The following is an 18,340-nucleotide window of genomic DNA, read 5'->3' as shown; positions in this document are numbered from 1 at the left end:
CTTTTGTCTCTTACAGGTACAAATCCCTGCCTGGTCAGCAGCAGTTTCCAGCTACTGCTCAGAGTCCTTGAAACAAATTAATTCATAAGTGCAGACCTGGAACCTGGGGAATTGCTCGGTTTCTCACATAAATGACATATTCAGTCCTCACCAATCTCCCTCCACCTTGTCTGTACTTTGTCTACAGAGATGGGCAGGTAGGCAGACACTAGCGGGACAATGGGGAATCCAGAATACCATACTTTGCTAGTTAGCATTAAATATAGAAGCAATGACTTCAACACATAATACACATATGATCATTTGTTAGAGCTCAGATAAAGACACAGGCCTTCTGTTTCTACAAGGGGATATCAGGAAGGAAACATTTTATAAAGACCCTCCCATTTTGGGCTGGGACCTGGTGTAAACTAAGAACGTCTGTTTTATAAATCTTTCTAAATTTCTGGAGGGATTAAGGCCCCTGAGGGAACAATGACCACCTCAAAAGGCCAGAAAGACATGTTTGCAATTCCAAAGTCACACATCCAAGTAAGCCCTGATAAGCATCGTAACCACCCCTGTTCCTGGCTCCCAGGATTGACTGAGATATATATGTTTCCCTTCCAGGCAGGTGCCTCTGGAGCACTGCACACCTTCTCCCAGAGGCCTAAATCTCTCTAGACCCACTCTACAGTGCACTCTGTAGACTGCTTCCCAGCCGCCTGTATGTCTTCACTGTATTCACAGTTCTAATGCCCACAGGTTTGAGGAGGCTCGAGAAGGCCGATTCCTCGGTGGTCAGGACCCGTTTTCTGGTGACACCTCTCTTACCACCTAGATCCTTTGTTTCCCACCTCCACTTTCCCTCCCCTTACCACACAGGTAATGTTTAATGCATACATTGTTTGGATGCTCAAAAACTTGGATATTCCCCATCAGATTATTAGCTCCTTGAATTTCAAAAATGATTCATATTTTTCCCACTGGGATCTCATTTCAAAAAGTTGAGTTCAAATCTTAAACTTATGACTTTGTCATCATTAGACTGTGTAAGGATTTTCTTGTTAATTTAAACCAACAAAACAAAACACAGTTGTGCCTCCAGTCCACTACAGCCAGAAAGCACAGGTTGGAGGAACCAGATGTCACAGACTCAATAGCTGGCAGCCTTCATCGTGGTGCCACAAAGCATGCACTACATGGTGGCTACAAGGTGGGTGTCAATGTGTACTGTCTGTTCCTGATGCTTTGGAGCCACAGAAAGCACTCGGCTCCCGGCAGGCTCTGGGGAGACAGCTCACAGAGACACCAAGCCATACTCGGGTCTGTAGCTTGTTCCCTGAACCCCTTCCCCATACGCAGATGATGAGGAACTCTGTCTCAGGTCCTAAGCTTCTCCCACATCCCCACTGCACCGGCTAGTTCTCAGGACAATCTGCTGCCCAGGGAGCCTGGACGTGACCAAGCTGTCCTGGAAGACTGAGTGGTTTGTTAGCCCGGTTTCTTCTGGGGAGGCCTCTAAGCTGGAAGGAGGAGCTGCTGGCAATTCCACCCGGCCCACCCAGAGCACCCAGACACCCGGAGTAGAGGGCAGGTCTGATTCCCCTGAGCTCCCATCTCAAAAACAAGGTACGTGAATTTGCCAGTCCTTCATAAGGGCTGTGACCTTGAGTAAGTTGCTTTCTGTAAATTCCAGACAGGTGTAGGAACTCCATCAGGTAATTTAAAAAACAAAGAAGACAAGTGGTTCATCTCCACTATTAGCACAGGCCTGAACCAAAGTAAGCAGTCTGAGTCATGATGGAGTAGCTGAGGCTCAGGTGGAGGAGGTGGCTTTCCTGGACTCTGCTCAGAGTCTCCTTCCTCGCTGTTATAAATCCATCTTTGTTGCACTTTCTGACTGCTGCCTGCAGGAACTTCGTGCAGTCCACTGACTGAGCTAGCATAGCAGTGATGTCACGAGGCAACAGGGCCTCTGGGACCACTCTTATATACGTGGTCCATTGTGGGTTGAAGCACCCTCATGTGTGTGTGTGTGTGTGTGTGTGTGTGTGCACTTATGTGCATCATTTGATTGGAGAGGACAAGGAATTCCCACTGCAAGGACAAGGAATGCAATTTTAACAAATTTTACCAAACCAGATTTTGGTGGAAATATTTGTGTCCTGAGTCATGCATCAAAGCAGAAAAACCCATCTGGGTCTAGGCTGAACCAGGAGGTTTGCCACTTCTCAATTTTAAAATGCCTCAATTATAAACACTTTATGATCTTCAACATGGTGGAAGTTGGGCATTGTGGGGAATGCCTTTAATCCCAGCACCCCAGAGACAAGAAGATCGCAAATTGTAGCCCAGCCAGGCAACTTAGTGACTCACAGGAAACACGAAAAAGGACGGAGGGATATAGCTCAGTGTGGAGCCTCTGGGTTAAAAAAAAAAAAATGCTTTCTGGAGGTTAAATGGGAGGTGGAGAGGGACAGTGTGTGCTCCAGGAGGCGGTTCTTCCATTAGTTCTGCCTCAGTGGGCTGGAGGAGAGCTGGGAAGAACACTGTGCCATTGCCCAACTACAGGAATTTAGGTGACCCACAGTGTTTCCACTGGATGTGAGAGAGGGCTTGAGAAGGGAGGATGTGAAGAGAGAGAGCCAGAGACAGAGAGCCAGAGAGACACAGAGAGAAAGAGGGAGGACAGGGGAGGAAGAAGAAAAGGAGAAGGAAAAGGAGAGTGGGGAGGAGGAGGAGGAAAGAGAATTCTGCAACAGGTTGGTGCTGCTGTGATCTGCCCCTCACACCACGTAGTCCAGATCAAGGTGCCTGAGGTGCCATGGCCGTCGTAGCTTCTTTGGAGACACTGGTTCCCACCAAGTGAGTCACAGTGTTGGCTCTTCAGATTTTATACTGTATTCTCTGAAAATAAGACCTAGTCAGAAAATAAGACCTAGAGTGATTTTTAGGATGCTTGTAATATAAACCCTACCCTAAAATAAGCCCCATGAGATCATTAGCCAGATGGATGCGTTTAGTACATCCATTGCAATACATGGTAGACTGTTGAATTATAATACTCTTGATATATAATTAAATATAAATAATATTATTGACATTAATACTTAAATTACTTATAAATTACATTTGTAAATACCCAAGTGGGCCCCTTTGGATGCCCACTGTTTGCCTATAAAAAGATGGATTCAAGACTTACTACCAAGTGACCAACAACCCATGAATTACATTCCCACTTGGTAACAAATGGACATGGCTGTGCCTAAAACAAATTTTCATAATTCAATACATCATATATTATAATGCACATACCCAAAGCACTCACATGAAATAAAAGTTTTCTGAATTTTTGTGCCTGCAGTTTTTTGTCACTTTTGCATGGACCATCATTCTTAATTGTCATCCCTTTTGTTGCCGCTCCTATCTCATAAATCTTTGATTAACACTTGATTTAATGGAAACGTGAAGCCCAGCCTGCAAGAGGTAGTGTCTCAGGTGAAGAATGAATGTGATAAAAACCAGACAGCTGTTGCCAGTGCACTATGAAAGTGCACTGGCTTCTTGGAGAAGAAGTGCTCCAGTCTAGTGATGGATGTGAGAGGTTGGGTTCTACAGGAAATGGAGTCACAAGAAATCCAGGCCAGAATTTGGCGTTTGAGAGTTATGACAATGTTCCAGAAGATGACATAACTATATTTGAATAAATGTAGATTTTTATATACAAAAAAATAAGATAGCCCCTGAAAAGAAACCTATTCCATCTTTTGGATCAAAAATTAATATAAGACTCTGTCTTATTTTGGGGTAAACACAGTACACAAATTTTCAAAGGATTGATCTCATAGAAGCAGAGTAGAGTGTAGGTCTCTGGCTATCATGGCTCCTTGCTTCATTGACCATGGAAATTAACATGAGGCAACACCAGGGATGTATAGCCAAACTTCAATTGGAAAGTTAAAGAGAATAAGAAGGGATGTTAGTTTGAGGAGGAGAAAAGTCGAAGGGTCACAGTTCTGATGGAGAAGACGAGACTGGCTCCTTGGCAAAGGACAGCGAAAGCAAAGAGGGAGAGGACTTCAGGGGGCACAGCTCTGACAAAGGAAACCAGAGCCGCCTGTCCACAGGGGAACAGTCTGCTGCAGAGGGGTGCTGAGCCGGCCAGGGCCCACTGGTCACTGTCTTAGTTCTGGTTTGTAGCTTCCTTGAAATCCTTCTCGCTGTGGAGACAGGTGGTCTCCTGAGGTGGCTGCCTCTGCCAGGGCCATCTCCACTCTGAGGAGACTGTGCTCAAGCCCATGGTGACTGCAGGTTCAGGAAATGACTGGAGACTTTCAGGCATCTGTTCCAGTCTTGGAGGGCATAAAATAGGTTCTGAAAGTTTGGGGCTAATTAACCTCATGTCTCCAGGTTCAGACAGGCACTGCCTAATGATTAACTCATCAGAGCTGAGTGGGAACTGGACCCAAAGCTTTGAATAATAAAGGAGACAGCTACAGGATGAAGCAAGGACATCAAGCTCTGCCTTGCGTGTAGTTACTCTGGACAGCTGCAGGCCCAGTGCAGAGTCACTGTTTGTTGCTGTTGTTGGTTTTTAGCAAAAGAAGCGTGCAAGTCCCCAACTGCCTCAGAAGAAAACACAGATCATCCCTGTGGTGACTGACAGGCGAAAGGCTGGGAGTTTGCTGTCATCTGTCCTTTAGTGAGGATCCCCATGTTTTCTCATACAGCTTATTCTTGGAGACATTGTGGTGGAGGCATCTTGATTTAATGATGCACCTGACTTTTGGGGTCCATAAGTTTGTTTTTGGAGTGGAAAAGGTGGCAGGCCATACTTCTAATGGGAACCAGGACTGCACCTGTCCTTTGTCCCCAAGGCATCTCTAATTCTGTCTCCACCTTCCCAGGGTGGCTATGGTGAAGCTTGGAGCAGGTTGGTCAGAGGATGCAACAAAAGGTCAGGCTTTAAGCAGAAATACAGGAGATACACTGTGCAACTGGGGGACTATAGTTAATGACACTGTATTCTTGGAAAAACTGCTGAGGAAGTGCATGTAAAGTGTTCTCACTGCAAAAATGGTAACACACGAATTAATGCATGTTAGTTAGATTTAGTCATTTTACATTGTCTGTGTACTTCAAAAGAATAGATTGCACCTGACACATACATATAATTTTGACCATTTAAAAAATAAATTATAATGGGGCATGCCTATAATCCTAGCATTCTAGCAAGCTAAGGCAGCAGGATCACAAGTTCAAATCCAGCCTGGACCCAGTCTCAAATAAATGAGACCCAGTCTCAAATAAATATAAGCAAATAAATAAAAAATTCTGGGGAGGTACCTCAGCATGAAGGCCTTGAGTCAAATCTCCAGTACTTCAAAAATAAATGAGAGGGAGGAAAGGCTGGGAAAGGCTGTGACCCCTGTCTAGAAGTTCCCAGCCCCACCCCACTGTCACCTTCTTGTGTGTTGCAGAGTCTGCCCCCCCCAGGAAGCCTGTGATTGCATCCAGGGCCCCGCAGATAATCCAGAGTAATCCTCCTTCTCAAATCTTTATCTTAATCTCATCTGCAAATTCTTTGCCATATAAGATAACATTTTCAAGGCCAGGGATCAACACCGGATATCTGTGGGGACCATTGTCCACCCACTGCAGACAGGGGGCTGTGGGGTGGCCAGAGAACACACTTGAGGGCCAGTCCCAGAATCACATATTATATGACTGCAAATTTGGGTAAATATTTATTTTTACTGTGTATTGATGTCATTATTTATGAAATGGAGAGAATATTAAACTTGTGGTTATTTTAGTGATGATTAAGTGAGACAGCATGCCAAGCAAGCCTAGCACACAGCAAGAAGGGAACCTGCACATTTCGGTGCCCCCTTCCTGCCTAGTCGTGCTTTATTCATCCTATTTCTTCACTTGTTTCTTCTCTGTCTTCTCCCCATCCTGCCTCTTGGATCAAATGCCCCAGCACCATTGGCTTCTACGAACTGCTCATCCAGCCATGGTCCAGGGACTTGCAGTCGTGGCCGGGGAAACCTGGGAGCTTCTCCGGCACGGACCCTGGGCAGCGAGAGGCGGCGAGCAGTAGGCCTCCCGGCTTCCCCCAGCGCCCAGCGCGCCCTGACAGCGAGGACCGGCGGGGGACTGGACAGCCCGCCCCTCCACTCTCTGGGCCCCTTCCTTTCCATATCTGACTGCAGAGTCTGAAATACCTGACAGGAGAGTTCTAGAGTTTCCGAGTCACTGATCTCGCGTCCTGGTCTTCTTCCACGGTGCGAACCCGGGGATCGAGGAGGTTCGGACAGGGTCTGACCCGGCCACATGGGGTCACCAGGTCTGCGGCCGAGTGGGCGGGGCATAGGTAGGCGGGGCCAGAAGAAGCCGTCCCCGATTGGCCGGCGCCTGAGCCCGCGAGCCCCTAAGTGTCGCGCCCGCCAAACCCTTGCCCAAGCGCAGCTCAGCCATGCACCCTCCGCTCTCCGTCGCAGGGCTCGGCCTCCTCCCGCTGTTCCTTCTGGGCCTAGCGCAGGACACCCCAAACGCGCAGGAGATGAAGGTGAGCGTCGCCCGGTCCGGCTAGGGCCCCTCGCCGCTCCTGGAAGGATGCGACCGCCTGCCCGCCCTTCGCGCCCTGCTGCCTGGCTGTCCACGGCAGAGACTCTCCTGCCTCAGCGGACTGTCTACCGCACCCCGCGGTGGCCTGCGTCCGGGGCCCTTGCCCGTTCTCTGGCCCCGACGAGGGCTCTGGGGACGGGCGCTGCGCTGAGCGGTTTGCTCCTCCGGATCGCAGCCGAACGCTGCCCTCGCGCGTCCTGGGCGCCACAGGCTTCAGCCTTAAAACCCGGGCAGGTCGCTCCGACGCAGCCTCCCCGTGGCTCGGCTTCTGTCTCCCTGAGCGCGGGGCCCCAAGTTTGGCAAACAAACTTGAGGTTACTGCACCCAGAGCTCAGGTGGCAAAAAGGCGAGGAGAACAGAGGCCCAAAGGCAGCTGGCAGGATGATTTCCGCGACATTTCACTGAGGCAGCCAGAAAGGCAGGTGCTAGAATTTATCTAGCGTAGAGAGAACGTGGCACAGAGGCAGATAGGCTGCAGGCCAAGGACAAACCCATCACAGGGAGTTTCCCAGGCTGGTGTTTCCCTGTACCTGAATCAGCATGACGCGCAGCTGTGTGCAGTGCTCTGATGCACAGGGGAGTGGCCTGCTCTCCAAATGTGGTGAAAAAGAAGGCCCTGCCTGGTGTCCTGTTGACAGAACTCACAGAATGTGACGTGAGCTCGCTGCTCCACCATACCCACTGATCGTGCCTTCCCGGGATGAGATAGGATTTCTGCACTGTGAGCCTGTGAGGCCTGCTTTAAAGTGCTGTGCAACTCTGACTTCTCCATGTTGCCAGGAACCTGGCCCTTAGCAGATGTCAGATCTTAGCCTTTTATTCCCAGTCCTGCCTGCCTTTTCTCTCCTTGTGCTCATAGTAAAAGGTTTTACCCATCTTTGCTATTTGACAGTCCCCAATTCACAAGCCATCTGGGCTGTTTCTCCCCAGTACAGGGGTAGGAGAAGAGAGCACCAAGGATGGGATTTGCAGGTACTGGGGAGCACCCTTTGGACACTCCTTTAAAGGCCCTTTACAGGGATTAGAGAAGGAGCAAGTGGGGGCCTGGCCTTGGTGAGAGGAATAAGTGTAAAGGACATACAGACCAGGAATTCCTGTAGATTAATGTTGTGAGAAACCTCAAAAACCTACTAAGATTATTTGGGAAGGAATAGGATGGCTAGGGTGGGGTGTAAGGCCTGGAGAGAGGGCAGGCAATGTCTACATGGATGGAGGCGACTCCTGCCACCCTCCAGGTGTGGGCTGTGTTAGGAAGTGCCTGTCCTGCTACACACATAAGACTACATGTAAACCAGAAGACATGGATTCTGGTTGTGGCATCAGCTCTAACTAAAACTTTTCTTTGAAAAGGTCCCTTCATCTCTTACAATTTGAAGATATTACACCAAGTGTCCTTGAGTACTTCAAAAGCTCTACAGCATTTGCAATTGCTGCTCGTCTGCCTTCCTCATTATAGTTGCTTTTGTTCTGTTCCAGATGTATTGCAAAAAAGCTGTGCCAGGCACCATTTACGAGTATGGAGCCCAGACCCTCACCGGCCAGGAGTACATTCAGTTCACGCAATACTCGGGCAAGCACATCCTTTTCGTCAATGTGGCCACATACTGCGGCCTGACTGCCCAGTATCCCGGTAGGAGCACAAGGCCTGACTCTTTAGGACCCAGCACTGCCAGATACTGTATTCCAATTCCAGGAGGTTTTACTAATGTGTCCTTAGGGTGAGAAGTGGTGTAAGTGATGACATGACATTGTCACCCTAAATCTTGCTACTGCTCCTTTGATTCCAGAATTGTCACCAGATCTGAGAAGGAGTGGTCAAAGGCCACTAGGAAATATTCCCACCCACCCCCAGTTAAACTGGTCAAATTTGCTGCTCAATGCCATTAGGAAAATGTACATTGTAGGGAATGGGGCATCTCAGAAAGTGCTGGGAAGGACTCACTAGAGTCTGAGCTTGCACTGAGTGGATTTGGGGAGGGCCTTAAGGAATTGAGGGTTTGCTGTGGGTTATGTTGTAGTCAGGGTTTGTAAGAGAATAGATTTAATACAGAACACATAATTTATTTTATAATATTCACCCAAAAAGTCAAATGCAGAGGAGTGCAAGAAATCTGTTCACACACCACAGGCCTGAAGAGTCCAGCCAAGGGCCTGGATCCCATGGCAGTGTCCCATACAAATCCAGCTAAAGGTCTAGAGCCCAAGGCACTGTCCTCCACAAGTCCAGCCAGAGGACTAGTTTCTCCATGAAAATCAACAGCTCACATGTCTTCCCCTCCAGGTCTCCTTTTATGCCCTTGGCAACAATCCTCAGGTGGGTCTTCCATGCCCAGAACCATGCTGACTCAGTTCAACTGGGCACTCCAAGTTGACCGTTAGTCCACCCCAGGGTGGCTACTGTCAGGAACTAAGGAAATGGGGTGATCCTGTGATCACAGCAAGTCATATCTAAAGTCAGGGATGCAAGGCGGGGCTACAGCTGTAACGACTAAAGAGGCGTTGTCACTCCCATTGGTGGGGGTGGTGCTTGGTCATTCTTGTGATGCAGACAGTGCACATATTTTCACATGAACGTTCATGTGTTCATGTTTTTCTGTATTCAGAACAAATCATAGAGTGATGTTGCTTTTGTCTGGGCTGATCATGGGAGCATATCGTGTGACACTGATGTTCCAGCACAAGTCCAGACAGCCACTTCGGAGCTTCCTGACAGTGGTGGAGGGCCTCGTAGAGTTCGGGGCCTGGGATCCCCTGAGTGATGGGGACTTGGCGTCCTGATGAGGGGACTGACAAGAGGGGACCGAACACTGTGCAGCCAGAGATGGAGAAGAAAGCAAACATGTCCATTTTGTTTACCTTTTCCTTAACGTTTTTTCTTCTTTTGATCAACCAATCCACCCACTAAGGCAGTAGCATTTAAGTCCAGCTTCTCTCCTGAGTACATGGGACTCCACTCAGGACCACTGTCTGTCTGTCTGTCTGATGTAGGAGGCCCTGTAAGGTGAGGTGCAGACACCTAGGACCCTGTAGGTAAAGCTAGCAGTCTGTTGCATGAAGGTCTGGAGCCTTGTGCTGCAGTTTTCTGCTCTGCCTGCTCCATTCCTGTGGTGTTGAGCCTTTCCTTTCATGGTCCTTGTTTGATACACGTGATGCATGCGTGAATCCCATGGTCCTTCCTACACGAGGCTGGACTTCTGACCCTGGCTGCTCCATTCTCTGTCCTCAGAACTGAATGCGCTGCAGGATGAGCTGCACAGTTTGGGTGTTGTTGTATTGGGCTTTCCCTGCAACCAATTTGGAAGACAGGAACCAGGAAAGAACTCAGAGATCCTCTCTGGGCTCAAGTGAGTGCCTGTGTAGGACCCCAGAGACCCTCATTCTGGAAACTGCCAGGGTGGGCGCCGGGTGAATGGGCTGGAGGACATCAGTTTACCCTGTTGGCGGTGCTCACATAATCTCTCTCCCTTTGGTTCTCTGATAGTCAGAGTAGGGGAAGATCTAATGGAAAAGAAGTCCACGGGAAGGAGAGAATGTAGGAAATGGAAATGAATCAGAAGCCAACATTCAAAATGTCACCTTCCAGTTTTCTTAGAAATCTGTTGGCTCTGTGACACACACTGCCTGAAGTCCTGCTTCCCAGAGTTCTCCTTCCTCACCTTCCCGGTCTACAGTCCCTCTCTGTCTCTGATTTCCTTTAGTTTATGGCCACTTCTGTCCCTCCTTGTTCTAATCTGGGGTCCTCTTGGCACACTCTGGTCCATTGCAGATACGTGCGCCCAGGCGGTGGCTTTGTCCCCAATTTCCAGCTCTTTGAGAAAGGGGATGTGAATGGAGCCAATGAACAGAAGGTCTTCAGCTTTCTGAAGGTGGGTGAACATAAGCTGCTGTGGAGACCATGCCCTGAAAGCTGAGACTGCTGTCTAGGGTTGGCACTGACTCCTTAGAAAGAGATTCTCAGACAAATTTGAGGGTCATGGCAGCATCCATCATCGAGGTGTTGCTCTAAGTAGAGGAAGTACGTATTGTACAACAGCTCTGTTCCAGACTAACCCCCACTACACGGTGGCGATCCAGTCAGCCAATGCTCATCAATCACATCATAACAAGGACTGCGATCGTGCCGCACAGCGAGTTAGCACAGTTTCTTCCCGAAGGGGCTCACACGTGATCAGGAGGCACATGCAGACAGGGGCATGGGAGAGTGCCCAGTGGCCGGGGCACTGAGAGTTAGTACCATAGAATGTCCACACCGAATGACCCAGCGCTCTTTGTCCACTTATCTCCGAGTGCTGGTCTGCAGAACCAAGCTGGGCCTGAGTGATATTTGCACCCATCCACAGCAAACTGAAAGGAAAAGATAGAGTGCCCAGTGGCCGGGGCACTGAGAGTTAGTACCATAGAATGTCCACACCGAATGACCCAGCGCTCTTTGTCCACTTATCTCCGAGTGCTGGTCTGCAGAACCAAGCTGGGCCTGAGTGATATTTGCACCCATCCACAGCAAACTGAAAAAGGAAAGAAAAAAAAGATGAGATGGACAAATATCAGCTTATTAAATGCAGAATACCATAACTTATTCTGATAGATTACTGTTAGTCTATGCCATATAAATTAACTTTTTGTTGCTCAAAAATAGTGATATCAATTTTAGAATTAAACCCACTATTGAAAAATATTTTGATTTTTGAATTTGTGGTTATTGTAAATTTTTAATTTTTCTTATTGTCAGAATGAATGCTGATCCTTCTACATTTGTTTTTAGAAAATAGCTCTTGAGCTTTTTACTGGCCCACAAGACTCCAAACTCTAGGAACTATTATTTTAAGCCAATCCATCATTTCTCACCCACGGATGTCAAAACTACAGAAATAATATGACTTGCCCAGGATTAGATGTTCTTTAGCTGAAGTACCATGTAGAAACTATGGGAAAAGAAGAGAGAGGACAGGGGGTGCTTTCTTTTCATGGTTACACATTCTACTCCTGGTTCACTGGCAGTTGGTGTTCTGGTGAAGATACAGTGAGATGTCTGTAACTCTGTGATTAATGTGTCACAGCATACACTGGTGAGCAAACCATTATGGGAGGGAAGACCTGACCACACAGAAGCAGAAACAAACTCATCCCCATTTTTCATTTCTGTCCTCCAGAACTCCTGCCCTCCAACCTCTGAACTTTTGGGGTCACCAGGGCTGCTCTTCTGGGAGCCCATGAAGGTCCACGACATCCGCTGGAACTTTGAGAAGTTCCTGGTGGGGCCAGATGGAATTCCTGTCATGCGCTGGTTCCACCAGACTCCAGTCAGCACAGTGAAGTCTGACATCCTCGAGTACCTGAAGAGGTTTGGAACCCAGTAGGGAGGGCCAGCCGTGGCAAAAGTGGCCCTCCTGCCTCCCCACCCCAAGCACAAGTGCAAGCAAGGCCATCTTTGTTCCCCATCCTTCCTGCCAGTCTCCATGTCATCAGAGCCTCTGCATGTGTGAGCCACCATCTAGACACATATGTAGGGGTGTGTGTGTGTGTGTGTGTGTGTGTGTGTGTGTGAATTAAGGGAACAAACCTTACCTACCCAAATCTCTGATCCTGCGATATCAAGTTTCTCCCAATCACACTTGAGGGCAGTGACTCAGACACCCCAGTATCTCGAAACAAGCAGCCCCAGAAATTACTGAAAGCAAGGAAAGCAGGACCCAGGCTCTCTGGGGCCTCCCCAGCCACCCCCAGTGGGAGTCTGAGGTACGAAGGGAGGGCCTGAAGTCCCTGGGTTGGACCCTACAGAACCTTCCCTGGTTCTTGTCACAGACCCAGGCAGGGATGTCTCTCCATTCTGATGGCATTCTACTCACCCCAAGTCCCTCACTATAAACTCCTTCCTGTCACTGTCTCATATTAAAAGGAAAGTTCCACAGCAACGGGCTCTGTACCCATTTCCCAAACACCTACTCTGCTCGAGTCAGAATCCCTTTCCCTCTCACGTGGTCTCTGCCGCCTGACCTCCTCGCTCTGCCCTTCTGTATTTTGTTTTTCCCAAAAGTGCTCTAGAACTTTCCTTGTCATATCCAAAAGCAGCAGGGGTATCATTAGCAACAGCAGAAAGCATAACAAAAATTACCATTCAGACAGCAGCCCTGAGCCATTTATAATCCAGTCTTCTACCACAGACTCAGATATCAGAAAATTTGACACTAAGAAGATTAGGTGAGGAAGTAAAGTAGCTGTTTGCCTTGTGGGAGAAACCCAAGGTATTAAAGAACAAAATAAAAGTTAAGAAATAGAAAACAGGAAGTAGGATCTTTCACAACTGGGAAGGGAACCAAAAGCTGGAGGGAGAAGGAAGGAGAGGGAAGAAGGTGAAGTGCAAAGAACTGAGAGATGTCCTGTCCGTGCCCTACCTCCTCACAAGGAAACATTAGAGGTGCAAACACCCACTAATAAAAGCAAAAATTTAAACAAAAAACCCCAAACCATCTTGCGATAAAGCAGCGCTGGAAGAATTAGCAAAGTTGTTGAGGTCCTTACACAGCCTCTTTCCTACCATAGATGCCCAGCAATACAGTTTCTCAAGTGGCAAAACCCTCACTGCCTTCTCTGAGGCTCGAACTCAGGACATTGAGATTATGAGACTGACGCGCTGACAGCTGCGCTAAGAAGACTGCAGCACCTCTAGATCTGATTATTAGGTTATTGATTTTAATGCATCTGGGCTCGCGTAGCTGACTGGCCTGCTGACTGGGCACCCGCCTGAGGCGCGCTGCACTCTGTGCCTGCAGGACTTCCCCCTCGACTAAGCCAAGGTGCAGTCAGCCGGTCTTCAACCCACTCTCCGCCAGGAACCCTGGACTCGGCTTCCGCTGCGTCCCGCGTGGGTCCAGGTGTCCGACGGTGCCGCGCAGGCGCGAGAGGCCTGAGACTGGTCTACAGCGCGAGCTTCCCGACAACAGACACGGGGGCGGCCGTCGCCAACCTGGACGCCCGAACAGGGGCAGCCGCCCCGAGCTGCAGGATGAGGCAGGGTAGGGGAGAGAGTGAGGACCGGGAAAGAGCAAAGCGGCTGCCGGGGCGGAAATGCCCCGACTTTGAAAAGAGACTGCTGGGGGAATAAATAGGCTTCCGTGTGCCCTCCCCAGGCAGGAGGAATAACCCAAGGGCTTTCTTGGGACCCTGAGGTACTCACTTTCAAAAGTGTCCTCATGTGCAGACTGCGGGAGCAGCTCACAGGATCATTTAGGACTCAACGCTCGACACGAGTTGCTGGTGATCGCAATGTGACCCCGACAGCGACTGCACATCTCGCCGAGGAAGCACTATATCCCGTACAACTCCAAGGCGATGGAAACCATTTTCTACCAGGGTAGCGTGGCCGAGTGGTCTAAGGCGCTGGATTAAGGCTCCAGTTTCTTTGGGGGCGTGGGTTCGAATCCCACCGCTGCCAATTTTATTGCGGGTTGACAGCCTGACAGCAGGGCTCACAAGGACAGCAGTTGCTAGCTATTTAGCCCTGAGACCCTTCCTTTTGTAATAGGTGAAGGACAACTGTCGTCCTTGGAAGCAGACATTCTCTTTAAAGTTGTGTCCGAGAGGACAATTTTTAAATTTTTTTTTCCACAGAAATAGATGGAACACATGGTTCGAAGTCAACACGATGCAAGTCCACTTAGTGAAAATCTGCTCTGTGTGAGGCTCCCACAGGCACCCCATTGTCTCCGAGCACCGTGAAAGTCCAGGGCTGCAGTTAGGCGCATTTTCTGCACTTTGCTTTCCTCACCTTCTCTGTCTCCCTGGTATTCCGCGCTGTGGGTTATCACCATGCAGCTGCCCTTAACAACATAAACCCAGGTGCAGTGAAGCACCTCCCAGATCTGTGTTCCACTCTGAGAGCTTTCTGAAAGCGCAGTTGCTGAATCGCATCCTGCATGTGCGGTCATTTGGGTGGCTCATCACCTCCTCTCTGTAATATTACTAACTCACCCTCCCGCATCACCAAGGAACTGTTTCCTCAATACCCTGACCAGCACAGAATACTGTGATGGTGATGACTACAGACTACTGCAACCCAGACACTGTTGTAAGTTCTTTGCAGGTTGTCATGCTATACACTCCACAATGCACAAGAAAATTCTTATCAGTCACTGTTTACAGAGAAAAAAATGAGCTGTCATCACTTCCTTCCCTGCCTCAATCACATAGATTGAAGGTTGAGGAACAGAGATGTTAGTGTGTGAGGTAGGCTGAAAAATGCCTCCCTACCCCAGACACCAACATTCTGACTCCTGGAACCATGAATGTTACTTTATATGGCAAAACAAAATAAAACTGGAGTCTTTGCAGAAGAAATCATTAAAGATCCCTGGGTGGGATTGTGTAAGCGAGGTACAAGTCTGTCTGGGACAAGTGCACCACACCTATGTCTACTAGCATATTAGTAGAGGCCTAGCTTGTGCATTGAGCCTGTCTGTGTCCAGCTGTGGCTTCGCCCATCCCCGCTAGTAGGAAGCCTCCCTCGCCCATCCAAGGACACTCCAATAACCAATCCTGTTAAGCCACATATAATACTCCTCCTTTGCCATTCCGTCTTTCAAAACTTTATAAATTACTGGCTGAACTTTTTAAAAGTGGAAGCATTCCAGAAACCTTCCTGGAATCTGCTTGGTGATTCCACGCCTTACCCTCCCAGTCCTAGTACCTGAACCTTTGTTCCATGAGCCCACTCATGGACAAAAATACAATAGGATTGCTCCTGCCTGAATGCCATAGGAAGTGTCAGTAGAGGCACAGGGGTATCACAGAGGCGCCAGAAATGAGGCACCACAAGCCAGGGCTTCAGGCAGCCAAGCAAGGCAGGACAAGGCCCAGGCCAGCGGCTCAGCCTTCTCTGTGGGGATGGAGGCCAGGGCCATGATTCTGAACTTCTGGCCTCTAAAATATGAGTAAATATATTTCTTTTGCTTTAAGATAGAAAATTTGTGGTAATTTTTTATAGAAGCCCCAGGACAGTAATGCAGTATCTTTAAGGATGCCTAGGAACTGTACACCAGCAATTGTTTTCAGTTTTGTTTTTATCTGTCGATCTGATAAATATTATTGTTTTTCTGCAGTTCTACAGTTTCATTTGTTTCATTTTCTCTCATTCAGAGCGACATTAACCAGCTCTGTGTTTTACAGTCATTTCCTCCCATTCCTCATGCGCACACTTCCCTGTAAGTTGTCCTCTCATGATGAGAAGCCTCTCTGTACTAAGAAAATCCATCTCTGTATACCTGAATTACAAATATGCTCCTCCTCCTCTGATTGGCTTTTTTTTTTTAAACTTTGTTTACACATTTTTTGAGGGGATGGGAGTAAATCCAGGCAGATTTTTTTTTCCAATACAGTGAATTACATCCAACTACCATTTTGTGTGAAAAAATTAGTTTTCTATACAAAAGTTATACAAAGCTTCTGTGTTGACATTTCTGGTAATTGTATGCACATGTTTCCATTGTTTTCCTTTAAAGTTTGTGCCCCTTGGTGTAAGACTTGTGTCTCACCTTTACTCCTGGAGCGTGAACAGCCAAGAGGCCTTCACGATGCTGGGCTCAGTAGCTCAGCGAGGCTCCAGGAGCTTGTCCGATAGCGAGAGTCACCCAGGAAGGAACACACCAGGCAAGTTGGCTAATAGACCTTTATTAGTCTGGCCAGACGGCACTCCCCAAGCCAAGTGGCTCAGAGAGGCAACTAGCTCAGAAACAGAGGCCACTTTATATAGGGCTGAAGGGGGGTTTACACATAAAACTTACAGGAAGAGGACAAAGGCAAAGAAGCAGTCGTTCTGACCTAGTGGTTATCAAGCACATACTTGACCATCACATACTAATGATTAGCAGATTGCTCATCCACTGTTTTATTTACAACTTAGATTATAATGTTCAGAACATTCAGACTACAGGCATGTGGTCTCTGTGTTCATTAGTGTCCACCCAGCCTCCCAGCTACTTCAAAGGTGATATCCAACAATTCACAATTAATCACTAGTTATCTTATAAGGGATGGGGGCAGCGACAGTCTCTAGGTCATTCGCTGGCCGATATGGAGTCGCTCTGGTTCAGCCAGGCTCCCACATTGGAATTTATTTTAGCATCATAGGTGGCATGCTGAGTTAATCTTTTATTTCCCCAGATGGAGGTCCAGTTAGCCCAGCGCCGAGTTTTGAGCGATCCATCTGTCTCCTGACTGGACTTGTTACCTTTCTCAGACTCTCAGATTTACATATGCATCTTCCCCATATTTGGACTTTCCGTTCTGTGACAGTGATTACGAATGTAGGCTTCAACATTCCTTTTACAATTCCTGGCATCCCCGTTGTGTCTCTATTTGTAGTATCTGGACGTCATTCGCCAAAGTCTGGTTTGGATCTGAAGTTCAAGTCTGATAATCTAGCATCTGTAGCGTTAACAAAGCAGCAGTTATTAGCTTCAAATCTATTACCAATCCATACGAATATTTCTGTAACACATAAATACTCATTTTATCAGTTTCTGAAAGTACCCCATGATTGTAACCAGTTTGAATTTTACCGCGGTATCAATGGCCCTGACTCGGGACCACACGGGGTAGTCAGCTTCAGTGGACCGAGCATCTCCTCCTCCCGGTGACAGAAGGAAAGGTCTCCGCCCTCGGCTGTGCAACTGCAGAGACTACAGGATTAATGCGCGAAGGACGCATTTGGGACGCGAGGTCGGGACCCCGGAGGATCCTTGACGCGCTCCCTTCTTTCCTAACCCAGAGACACCGTAACCGGGCGCACCCCGAACAGCCGCGTCGGAGACCCGGAGCCTTTGCGGGCAGGAAGACGGTGGCGGCCTCGGCTCCTACAGCCCAGCGCTCCGGGTTTCTGGACCCGGCACGGAGCACCGAGCACCGAGCACTGGGCACCAAGCACCGATCTTCCGCGGAGTTGCACGGGGCCCTGGAGACGGCGAGACTGGTGCTGTGCTAAAGGAAGCAGTATGAGCACCCCTTCCGCTGGCTCCGTGGCTTAGCAGGTTAAAGCGCCTGTCTTGTAAACAGGAGATCCTGGGTTCGAGTCCCAGCGGGGCCTGTGGTTTTCTTTCCATTTGCCTCGAGAACCTGGACGCAGTCTGCAGACCCGTCAACAGGACACGCGACCCACGGAGGCCCGAGACCGCACCTCCACCCAAATCTTCACGAGCCAAGAGAGTAAGGCCATAATCCGCAAATACAGGCGTAAAAAAATGATTTTTCCGATTGTGATGAATTCTGTGCAGAAAAATAAAGTAGAGAAGGAGGGGAAGGGTGCAGGGCCAAAGCCGGGCGACACCCTATGCTCTTGGGTGGAATGAGAAATCTGGGATGGCGAACGCAGGAAGGCGCAGGGAATGGCTGTCCGCACAGGGGTTTGCGGATACTTTTAAGGATGGAAAATATCCACTAAACATGCGGCACTACGTGAGCGTCGCCCCAGTAGGGCGCCCCCGATGTCCGCCGGACACGGGTTCGTCAGCCCGGTAGGTCCTCGGCGCCCGCGGAGTCTCATCGCGCCAGCCAAGATGGGAGCGCTGTGCCTTACACATTCCCCTGCGTGGGGGATAAAAAGAAAAGTCCGCACGAATTCAGATACTTGGGGCCGGGGTTGTGACTCTCAGGTGGCCGTGCTGTGGCGCCGTCCCTGTATTTGAGTGACTGTCGACGCGCTGCTCGGCGGGGGCGCCCACACCAGCTCCGCGCGGGC

At 48.9% G+C, this 18,340-nt stretch overlaps 1 protein-coding gene and 3 non-coding genes across 4 annotated transcripts; 3 read left to right on the top strand and 1 right to left on the bottom strand.

Moving 5' to 3' along the window:
• The first annotated feature begins 6,440 nt into the window (after positions 1–6,440).
• On the top strand, positions 6,441–12,504 carry Gpx6 (glutathione peroxidase 6). The gene is made up of 5 exons (XM_010636294.1): positions 6,441–6,553; positions 8,089–8,242; positions 9,839–9,956; positions 10,379–10,478; positions 11,763–12,504. The coding sequence occupies exons 1-5, from the start codon at positions 6,461–6,463 to the stop codon at positions 11,967–11,969; spliced, it is 672 nt and encodes a 223-aa protein (XP_010634596.1). The 5' UTR covers positions 6,441–6,460; the 3' UTR covers positions 11,970–12,504.
• Positions 12,505–13,192: 688 nt separating this feature from the next.
• On the bottom strand, positions 13,193–13,265 carry Trnam-cau. Its single transcript has one exon. It is a non-coding gene; the product is annotated as a tRNA-Met (tRNA).
• A 697-nt stretch (positions 13,266–13,962) lies between these two features.
• Positions 13,963–14,044, top strand: Trnal-aag. The gene has a single exon. It is a non-coding gene; the product is annotated as a tRNA-Leu (tRNA).
• Positions 14,045–17,615: 3,571 nt separating this feature from the next.
• Trnat-ugu lies at positions 17,616–17,689 on the top strand. Its single transcript has one exon. It is a non-coding gene; the product is annotated as a tRNA-Thr (tRNA).
• The last annotated feature ends 651 nt before the right edge of the window (positions 17,690–18,340 follow it).

Source organism: Fukomys damarensis, unplaced genomic scaffold, assembly GCF_012274545.1.
Source record: "Fukomys damarensis isolate Sample0158 unplaced genomic scaffold, DMR_v1.0_HiC HiC_scaffold_10, whole genome shotgun sequence".
Classification (NCBI taxonomy): domain Eukaryota; kingdom Metazoa; phylum Chordata; class Mammalia; order Rodentia; family Bathyergidae; genus Fukomys; species Fukomys damarensis.
This window is presented reverse-complemented; position numbering and strand designations above follow the sequence as displayed.

Coding starts and splice junctions, on each gene's coding strand:
- Gpx6 (XM_010636294.1), top strand. CDS start 6,461: ATGCACCCTCCGCTCTCCGTCGCAGGGCTCGGCCTCCTCCCGCTGTTC. Junction 6,554..8,088: donor CAAACGCGCAGGAGATGAAG/GTGAGCGTCGCC, acceptor GTTCTGTTCCAG/ATGTATTGCAAAAAAGCTGT. Junction 10,479..11,762: donor AGGTCTTCAGCTTTCTGAAG/GTGGGTGAACAT, acceptor TCTGTCCTCCAG/AACTCCTGCCCTCCAACCTC.